The 10,210-nt window shown below is 44.5% G+C and overlaps 1 protein-coding gene across 1 annotated transcript; it reads right to left on the minus strand.

Annotated features, from left to right (window-relative positions):
* Positions 1-1,719: 1,719 nt before the first annotated feature.
* On the minus strand, positions 1,720-8,565 carry BBS12 (Bardet-Biedl syndrome 12). The gene is made up of 3 exons (XM_081024384.1): positions 8,341-8,565; positions 5,220-7,412; positions 1,720-3,202 (listed from the first exon to the last, which is right to left on the minus strand). The coding sequence occupies exons 1-3, from the start codon at positions 8,411-8,413 to the stop codon at positions 3,183-3,185; spliced, it is 2,286 nt and encodes a 761-aa protein (XP_080880510.1). The 5' UTR covers positions 8,414-8,565; the 3' UTR covers positions 1,720-3,182.
* Positions 8,566-10,210: the final 1,645 nt, after the last annotated feature.

A 10,210-nucleotide genomic window follows, 5' to 3' on the forward strand; every position in this document is an offset into this window, starting at 1 on the left:
GAATGAATGGATGAACAAACAAACCGCTGAAAATACAACTGGGGGGAAAATGCCACAGTGTTTAGCACTTCCAACAGCAACACAGTCAGGCATTGACAGACAAGGAGGAGGAGGGTGGCTCCCTCTGCCTCAACACTGCAGATGACTCAAGGCTGACAGGCTAAGTAGGCAGATGACAAATTTAAAGACCAGGGAGCCAAAGGGAAGGTAACTTGGGTGAGGAAAGAGGCAATAACATGGCCTGTGTTAATTAAGTACCTAGGCCAACCTAGAAGGAAACGGGAAGAACCTAAGCACAAGAGCTTAGGAGAAGCCCATTGGCAGGTCCTGGTGATGAACTGGGTTCCTGTCTTCTGAGAACAAAGGCCTCAACAGATCTACTCTGAAGTAGCCTGGCATTCGGTGGAACCTCAAGGTCAGAGGGGAGATCACCCCACTATGAAGTGTCACAGAGTCATAAAATAGCACCCAACACATGAACTACAGCAAGTGTGCATTGAGTTTCAAATGGTCCCACAGCAGCTACGTCACAGCCACTGGTGAGGATGGAACATAACAAGGTGTACACACACAAAAAGCAGAATACCCTTAACAATGCTGAAAGTATACAGCAATTCTGCTTATAGCTTACAACAGAGGAGTTGTAACACTAGGAGCCACCCAACCAGAAGCAGCATGATCAACAGGGAATAATTTAAAATAAGTATGTTGCCCACCCCAGGTAGGGGAAGTTTTCTGTAGTAGGTGGAGTTTTTTGCTTTTTCAGGATTGATGCTTCATGCCCATAATGATCTACACATTCATATATAAAACACATTTCTGCAAAAGCAACACCACACATCTCCAGTACTCTGTCGTCCATAGGAAATACTTTTTACACTCTCTGGACGATGGGGGAAGAGCCGGCGGGAGGAAGGGAAACAATATGACCAACCTGGAATGCACATCAGACTAATGAGCTGTAATTTGGCTCAGCAATGAGACTCATCTGACATCATCTTCATGTGTCCCACCCCAAAACAGGGGATTTCCTGCTGCTGTTTTACACATAACAAAAAGCATTAAGCATTTTCCAGTGAGTAATGATACTGTTTATTATGTCTAATGTGCAGTTTTATTGAGGGCTGATTTATCCCACAACTTGCATTTATCTTTTTGCCTTGAAGTGACCTTTCTCTGACATTCTTATGGTGAACGGGTTCGAGATGCACTACACTGCCCATCAAGCCCCAGTGTACCTAACGCCTGAGGTTTCTGAGTGTTGCTCAGAATGTGACTTCCAAAAATAATACCTCGGGGACCATGGTTGTGTGTTGCTGTGTTTGAGTTAAGAGTGATGCACTGTGCTTCAGAAATAGTGTGAAATAAAAATCAATGCTCTGCATTAGCCAGTTGATATATGCATTAGAAACTCCGCTGAAGTACCATTTAATGGTATGGTTGAACTTTTTTGTTGTTTACCTCAGACAGCGTGCCACACAGAAGCCCCGTGTAGCTCCTTTTCTGAGGTTAGCACAGGAAAACTGGCTTCCTTTTAATGAGAAAAAAACAAGGTTTCAGAAGGCTACAGAACTGTCTGTTTACCTTTTATCCACTGCAAAAACATTCAGTGAAGAATCTTTTTTACGTCACATGTTCAAACATACTCATAAATAGTGACCAATGGAAACACAAAAACCAAAAAGAAGTTGGCAGGGGTAGGAAAGTACTTTTCTAAATATCTTCAAGTAAAGGACAAAAATCAGAAGGACTAATGAAAGTTTTCAGCCGCAGAAAAAAACCTGGCAGTATATGGTATAGTTCTGGGAAGAAATAATATTTTCAATGCTCATGAGATAACATAGATTTTTGAAGGTGCTAATCAAAGAACTGGGGAAATATCTCTACATTTGCTCTGCGCTGAATTTTTAATCCACCAGTTGCTTGTCAGGTATCACTATCTTCTATGTGATAACCAGACAGATACAACTAACCTTTGCCAACTGTGTTTAGCATCATGGGAAACCAAGTTGTTCTAAATTGGAATTGCCCGTGAAATTATTTCCCACCTATTCGTACTGTATGATGGTCAAAGCCTTTCCTTTTGTATTCTCAGCAATGAATTTCTTGACTTTAACAACTGTCCAAAATGAATATCAAGAAAACATGAAGCATGAACCCAGCAATTACAAAGCTCAGTGATCTAATGCTGCTCTTTCTAGTCTGATTATTTGGGGTTACTAAAAATAATATACATTTTTAAAAATGATTATCTGTCAAAGCAGATCAGCTGTCAAATCATGCAGCCTCCCTATAGAGCAGGCATGTCCAAAGTCCGGCCCGGGGGCCAAATCTGGCCCTCCAGTCGGTTTAATCTGGCCCCACCGGTGGGTATTCGCTGTGGCTTGCTGTGGCTAGCTGTCGTCTCACACATATGCCCTCCTCTCTGCTGGTTTTGCTCCAATACTGCTGGTTGCCTGCTCGCGCTGGCGCCCTGTGTTCGGCTCTAGGTACCGTCCTCCCATCAGCTCTCGCATGTGCCCACCTCTGTATCCCGGCTGTTTGCCGGCTTGCGGCAGCGGCCGTCCAGCCTTCTCTTCCGTCCGTCATTTGACTCTCGCTGCCTTGCTCCAGTCATCCCTCACTCCCACCCACCATTCCCTCTGTGCTGCCTGTGATCCAAGCCAAAAGGTATATGAATAGTATTTGGTGACTAATCCTTAAAAAAGGTCCAGAACTCGGGGGGGGGGGGAATCCTAAAAAAGGTAAACAACAACAACTTTGGGGTAAAATCCTAAAAAAAGCTCTACAACTGTGGTCGGCCCTCATGCATGTTCACTTCATCAAATCTGGCCCTCTTTGAAAAAAGTTTGGACACCCGTGCTATAGAGCATATCTTCACCGGATTTAATTAGACTGACTTCTTTGCAATGTGTTTAGAGTTCGGGTATACAAGAGAACTGTAGATTGCCATCTGGTGGCTAAAAGGAATAGTAATGATGATGATGATGATTGATGATGATAAAAAGAAGACACTCTCATTTCAATATCCTATTTCAAGCTCTGGATCACCTAATCTTCAGTCATGGTTGTTGCTGGGGTCCCAAGTCCAGGTCCAATCAGAGAGCAAATAACAAATGCAAGCAAAGAAATGCTGCACTCATCTTTGACCTTTTAAAAAGTATCAGCCCCAGTCCTCAGTTTCATTGGGATTTGCTTGTTCCTGAAATAAATGTTAGTGGAATTAGTTATGGTGTTGATGGCTCACAAAATAGTTTGTTTTAAGTATAGAAGGCTTTTCATACTTTCCAGGGTCTGAAGTAGCTTCCAATTGCCAACCACACTTGAAAACTGTGAGCTACCAATGTCATGCTTTAAAAATGTATGCATCTGAGTACAAGACAGGAAACACAGTTTATGCCTCGTATAAATCTGATCTTAACACAACTGGTGCCAGGCATTGGTGTCATGCCGGAAAGGTTTCAGCCTCAGGAAATCATGCAGCTACCACCATTTACGTTCATTTTCCACAAGAGCTTCCTACGATGTGTGAACTACTCATTTTAAAGGTAAGTCGTTTTAAAGGGTTTGTTGGCTGCAATGTTATGGAGGAGATGAATGAAATGCATCTCCACTCACTAGAAACCTTTTACAGACAGCTGTTGCAAGGAGTCAGAGGCATCTGTACTGCAAACATGGTTCGAGGGGGGAGGGTTAACCCTTTCCCCTTGCACAATTTTCCTCATGAAAATCCCCCACAACTGCTATTTGTCACAGCATGAAAAAACTTACATGCCTATTCGTCAACATGCATTTAGAAGAAATCTACTTGATACCAGGTAGCTAATAATTATTAGAGGCAAGTTGTAATTACTCTATCAGATGCATTTAGCCATAATCTGGGTTCAAATCCATGCCATGAAATTCAGTGAGTAACCTTGAACCAGTTGTTCTCTCTCAGCCTAACCAACCACACAGGGTTCTTGTAAAGATGAGATGAGACAGAGATACTATATATGTTACCATGAGCTCATTGGAGGAGAGATAGGATACAAATGTAATAAATAAATAAAATAACAGAAACAAACACTACTTTATAATATAGTGCATATAGAACATGCTACAATTCTGAATTTATGCACATTAGCGAGGCCAAGAGTGGGGTCTTGTCATCTAGGCAGCCCAGGACCTCCATACATACTGCCCAGACTTGAGCCCCCAATATATCACTTCAGTGCTACTAATGCATTTGTTTGACTCCATCGCCTCTCAAGACAGACGGATGCCAACAACAGCAACACTACTGCTGGGATCCAAGGCTAGAGTAATACACTGGTGTTCCTGTGTCAGCAACTCCTTCCAACAGATGTGATGCACAAGAGTTGTTTTGGCAGAGTTAAGCTGCAGAGAGGCTTTATTTGAACTCCCCTTATGGGTCCTTTGAGGAACTGCAAATGTGGGTAACATCAACAACTGAGATAAGGCCTCATATGTACTATACATTTAAAGCAGTATTATACTGCTTGAAATTCATGGGCTTCCCCCAAGGAAACCTGGGAACTGTAGTTTGTTAAGGATGCTTAGAGTTGTTAGGAGGTCACTATTCCCCTCACAAGACTACAATACCCAGAGTGGCTTAACAATTAATCCCTGTCCCCAGGAGAAGCGTTAACAGATCTTCCCCTCAAGGACAGCCACTAGAACTTCCAAAAAGAAATCTTAATGGCACGTTATTGCTTACACCCATGTAACCTAATGATTTACTGGTCCCTCTCCCTCCAAATTTATAACCTTAAATTTATTTGCATGCCTTGAAACAAAGTTAAAAGGCACCACCTAAATTTGCAAAGAAGAATTATATCATTTTAAAAAGAAACAAACTAGTTGTACTTTGTACTGTAGAATGGAGCCCTTAAATAGTTCAGCTTGAAGGGAGCCAAGATTATCACACAATTTTACGTCCTGCTGAAATGAATGGAACTTACTGACAACACATTTATGGTCAATGGCAATATCTAGGAAAAAAATAAAAAAATATGATTAAATGGAGATTATGAGGAACATGCCCTTCCATGACTTAAGTCCTTTCTTGGGAATGGATTTTGATTTCTAAAACGAAGAAGGCAATCATTCTGAATTTTATTCTCGTGATATATTTTTTGCTTCTGAACTTGGCCAGGAATACTTGTTAACATAACCGTATGCAGGCCTGCACATTATTTACAAAAACATGAACTCACTTGAGGCCTGCGACTTTAGCAACTGATCCCTCTTAGGCCCCGTGATAATTTCAGCATCTGTTTGAAGCACTAACAGCACCAAATCTAGAGCTCTACGCCACGCTTCCATCTTAGCACTAACATTGTCATATACTTTCAGAGGCTTTTCAAATGTCCCACCATGTTCAGGGCTTGCTGTTCCCATCTTCCCCTTTTTAAACTCATCCAGCAGGTAGGTGGACGGCAAACCACTCAAGGCTGCTTTCCTGAGATGCTGTTGTATAAAGGTGCTGGCTTCAAGCTCCGATGCAGAGTCTGCACTGTTACACATAACGGTACAAATGTACTGGTGCCAACCACGTGACAAAGCATTAAGCACCAGAGCTTTATATTGCTCTGAAGTTTTTGCAAGCCAGGAGTGGCCATCATGAAACCCTTCTTCCCTGGAATTCTTGGCTGCTTTCTCCGGATTCTCAAGATAACCAAGACACAGGAGCTCCACGGTGCCACCTCCTGGAAAGACTGCTTGATCGAGAAGGGCATGATGCACACGGTGAGCGCAGGTCCAAAACTGATCTTCAATGGCTTGCATCTTGGATATAACCGGGCAACTAAGCACAGCTGTTATCAGGTGAATGCCTTTTGCTGTTAAAGCAACTGGCACTTGGCCATTCAATCCAACCCAACTTAACTTTAATGCTCCACAGAGGTTCAGACAGACACCCTCACCAATGCAATGCTCATTCACTTGGGTGAGGTAAGTCACTCTGTCTGCTCTTGTAACATCACTAAAAGCCTTCAATACATTGTCAGCTACCCCGTTAATTGTCACTATCTTATTCAGCAGGCATCTTTCTTCTAAACTTGCTGATGTGCTGCCTCGTACCAAAATTAGATTTACCCTGGACTGAATCAGAATATCCAACATGGAGTTGACCCACAATCCTGAGCTGTTGTCTTCCGCAGCTGGACTTTCTAAGAACATTCTTACATTCTGTGACCTGTTAAACCCCAGATGGTGGTATGTTTCGCTCAGGTCACCATCTGCAAGAATAATACGAAGAGGCCTATCCTGGAGCTGCTTAGCAACAGCAACTTTCTCTGGGTGTAATAAAGTGATGTACCCAGGACAGACACAAGAATGACTTTCAGACATGCCTGGTAAACAACATGTCACAACTTCTGAAATATTAAATTGGAAAGGATGGACACCAGCCATTCTGTTGGCAGTCTGAAGCTGGCATCTGAGAATATCCTGTACCAGTTTCATTGCGTGCCAATTTCCATGGCTCAAAGACATTGCCAGTTGTCCCAAATCACTTAACTCATTAAAATGTTTTGTGCATTTGGCCAGCTGATTGGTTTGCTGCAGTGAAGGACTTTCCTTTATGCTGCTTAAGTGCCTACTGAAGTGGGTTACTTTTGATATTTTCTTACGGCCTGAGGCACCCAAAGGACAGCTTTGAAAGCTGCAGCTTTTCTGACTCACAGTTTTGCAAACTGTAAAACCACAACTGGTTTCGACTGATTTACCTAGTGAACTAACTCTGCTGCCTGCAGTCAATACTCCTGGACATGCACACTTTTCCTGACAATTGCATGCATTTGCTTCCTGGATTGTAGCAATTTCTGATTCTTCTTCTGATACTTGTGCATAATCATAAGGATGTTCAAGCAAATAACTATTGTAGGATTTGGTATCTGGAGTTTTCATTTCAATTACCTGTCTTCCAGCAATGCCAGAACAGATGTCATTGGAGGCTTTGCCATCACATTTAATAGGAATATCATATAGTCTTTGCTGCATGTTGCGTAGTGATAATGTAAGGCACTGCAGATGTTCAATGCAAGAGTTCAGGCCTTCAAACATCTCAGCTACCACTATGGAAAGGGGAACACCCTGCTGAAGGCATTCAAGTACAGCCTTGCTCCAAATGCTGACAAGAAACAACAGGGTAGTTGTCCCAGTTCTATATTCTTTGTTCTGTGCCTGGATGGCTTCATTAAGAAGTTGTCCCACTGCACTAGTTAAATCCAAGCTTTCAAGAAGTCTTACTGCAGAACAAACCAACACACCACCAGGAGTACATTCATCAACAATAAATTTGAGTGATTTCACTGGTCCTAAAAATGTCCTTCCGGTGGATGCCAAAGCTGAAAGTTGCTGCAGTCCAATATGCCTCTTTCTGTTCATGTTCCGGAAAGCCATGACATCTACAAATGAAACACAAGACTTATTGCTTCTGCCTTTTAATGCCTTCCAGCTCTTACTTCATCCATTCCACAGTGTTGGATCTTACTTTTAATGTTTCCAAGGTGATATATCAACTTATCCATTTTCCTAACGGAAATAAAAATCCATGCTTCGCACATATTGGGGGATACCAAGTGGGTGCAGAACAGGAAACTAAGATGCCAGCATTAGAATTAAGGAAGGTAAAGAAGCCACATTCACTACCAGAGAAACTGTGAGGACTTTATTAGGAAGTGAACATCACAGAGCAAGGACAGGAAATGAGGAAGGCTATATGTCTTTTTCCATTAAAATAATGGACTTGCATCATTTTTTGTTGCAAAACCTACCAAATCCTTAATTGTCTAAGTAACATAAGAAGCAGAAACAGGGGGTGATACTAGATGCAGCCTCTGGATCTGTTCCCTGGGTGGAATCTAGGTTGGCCACACGAAAGGATTCCAAAGTGTTCTATTTGGCAAGGCAGTTCTCAGAATCACCATTATGTCCTGAGGAAACACCTCTTCCAGGACAGAAAAATTTCCTGGTTTTGAATGCTTTAGAAACACTTTTTACCTGAATGAATGCACACATACACACACAGATTATACTAGAGTAGGGTTGCCATGGCATGCCAGGTCAGAGGCCAAGAGAATCAAAATCCTATTTTAGCTGTTGCAAATGTGCATTTGTGTGCTCAAGAGTGTGTGCACAGGTGCATTTTTGGCACACACATGGCAATAAATTGGCAAAATAGCCCTCAGGCAATAAATAAATACATCTCCCACTTCTGAAGTAGCATGAACATGCAGGTCAAGTGGTTTTAAAACTCACATGCATTATTAACTTGTTGGTTCATGATGGATAACGGGCTGAACAAATAAAGGGAATGTGACCCTATCTCTGTACCTTCCTTCTGTCCTTTGTGGTGTCCAGGTAATGCCTGGAAAAAATATTCAAGGCTTGCATGAAGAGCTTGCATAGCTAGGCAGCTGCCAAGGCCTCAATTTCCCAGGAAGGCTGTGTGCATAACAGCTGCTACTAAGCCGTAGCGGTTCCTGGAAGGCTTGAGTCCTGTTGAGTGGGTGCCATCACTTACTGCGGGATGTTCTGCTCTGTGCTGTGCTAAGCAACGCAGCAAGTGACCAAGGCAACTGCCAGCCAGTGGCGTAGCGTGGGTTGTCAGCACCCGGGGCAAGGCAAGTAATTTGCGCCCCCTAACCCATGGATTTGCGCCCCCTAACCTGTGGATTTGCGCCCCCTAACCCATGGATTTGCCCTAACCCCAGATGTTGCGCCCGGTGTGGCCGGCCCCCCCTGCACCCCCCATGCTACGCCACTGGGTTGGCCAGTTGGTGTTAAAAAAGATAGAACTTTTTTTATGTATGCTACAACAGCAGCAAGAATACTCATTGCAAAGTATTGGAAGACGCAAGATTTACCCACTCTGGAAGAATGGCAGATGAAGTTGATTGACTGCATGGGATTGGCAGAAATGACTGGCAGAATCTGCAACCAGGGAGAAGAGTCGGCAGAAGAAGATTGGAAGAAATTTAAGGGACTATTTACAGAAATACTGCAATATTAAGGAATGTTGAATGATGTTGGATTGAAATTACGTTAAGTGGTTTCTAGCTGTAATGGTATAAAAGGTTATGAAAAAATGGTTTTTTAAAGTAAAAGTTTAAGTTTCAAGAACTTGGATAGAAAATAAGGTGTTATTTAGCGGTAATGCTATGAGATAAGGATTTGCTGAACAAATAATTTGAACTAGAAAACAAGAAGGGGAGGTATGAGGAGGTCAGGGAAATATGTTATTGAAAAATAAGTTGTGAATTTTATGTGTTTTTAATATATATTTTTTCTATTTTTTTGCATTTTTCTCTTTGTATAAAATTGAAAACTTTAATAAATATCTTATTTAAAAAAAAGGAATTTATTAAATTTATTATTTGTGGAGCCCCCGCGGGCCGAGGCAGCCAAAGCCCCCTCCCCTTGGGCGCCCGACGGAGGAAGGAACCACGGCCCGCCGGGCGGCCAGCGGCCTCTCTCCCGGTGCTGGGGGCGCACGGCGGCGGCGGCAGCGGCAGCGGCGGCTTCTCCTCCTCCTCCTCCTCCTCCTCCTCCTCCTCCTCGGGACTCGCTTCTCCGGAGGCTGCCCCAAGGTGAGCCCGAGCCTTTCTCCCTGCTCCGCGTCTGGCTGCCTTGCTCTGCCGCGGGGGCGACAGGGTGTGTGTGTGTTGTGCGTTGCGTTCTGCCTCCCGGGGCGGGAGGGAGCATCCCGGAGCCGCCTCCCCCTCCTCCTCCTGCGCGGGGCATGTGCCAGAGGAGGCTCCCCGGGAAATGGCCCTGGGCGCTGGGGGGGGTCTGGGCGGCATCCGCGGCGGCGGCGCTGAGCGAGGCGAGGAGGAGAAGCTGCCGGCGGGCGAGGGATGCGCGGGCTGAGCGAGGGGCGTTCCCCTTCCCTCTGGACTCGCGCCCCCCCCAGAAGTTGCGCCCGGTGCGGCCGGCACCCCTGGCACCCCCCACGCTACGCCACTGCTGCCAGCACCTTTGCTTGCTCCCTCTCTCCGCCTGAGCTGTGTGCTGTAGGAAGGAACTGGACCCAGCAGGTTCGAGCCATACTGCTGCATCCCCCAAGGGGAAGGCACAGAGCAACTTTGCCGGGCCAGCCAGGTGGCTCACCTGCACTTAGCACCCGGAGAGAGGGCTGCGTAGGTCTTGCCCTCTCCCTGGGCAGCAGGACCACCATAGCCCAATACTTCCCAGCACACCGCCC

This window comes from Podarcis pityusensis (genome assembly GCF_964106645.2).
Source record: "Podarcis pityusensis genome assembly, contig: HAP1_SCAFFOLD_1017, whole genome shotgun sequence".
Lineage (NCBI taxonomy): Eukaryota > Metazoa > Chordata > Lepidosauria > Squamata > Lacertidae > Podarcis > Podarcis pityusensis.

Bases quoted from the DNA above. Each gene is read 5' to 3' on its own strand.
- BBS12 (XM_081024384.1), bottom strand. From the start codon at position 8,413: ATGCAAGCTCTTCATGCAAGCCTTGAATATTTTTTCCAGGCATTACCT. The intron at 7,413-8,340 runs GTACAGAGATAG...TTTCATTTGTAG, and splicing joins CCACAAAGGACAGAAGGAAG to ATGTCATGGCTTTCCGGAAC. The intron at 3,203-5,219 runs GTGAGTTCATGT...CATTTATTTCAG, and splicing joins GCTAAAGTCGCAGGCCTCAA to GAACAAGCAAATCCCAATGA.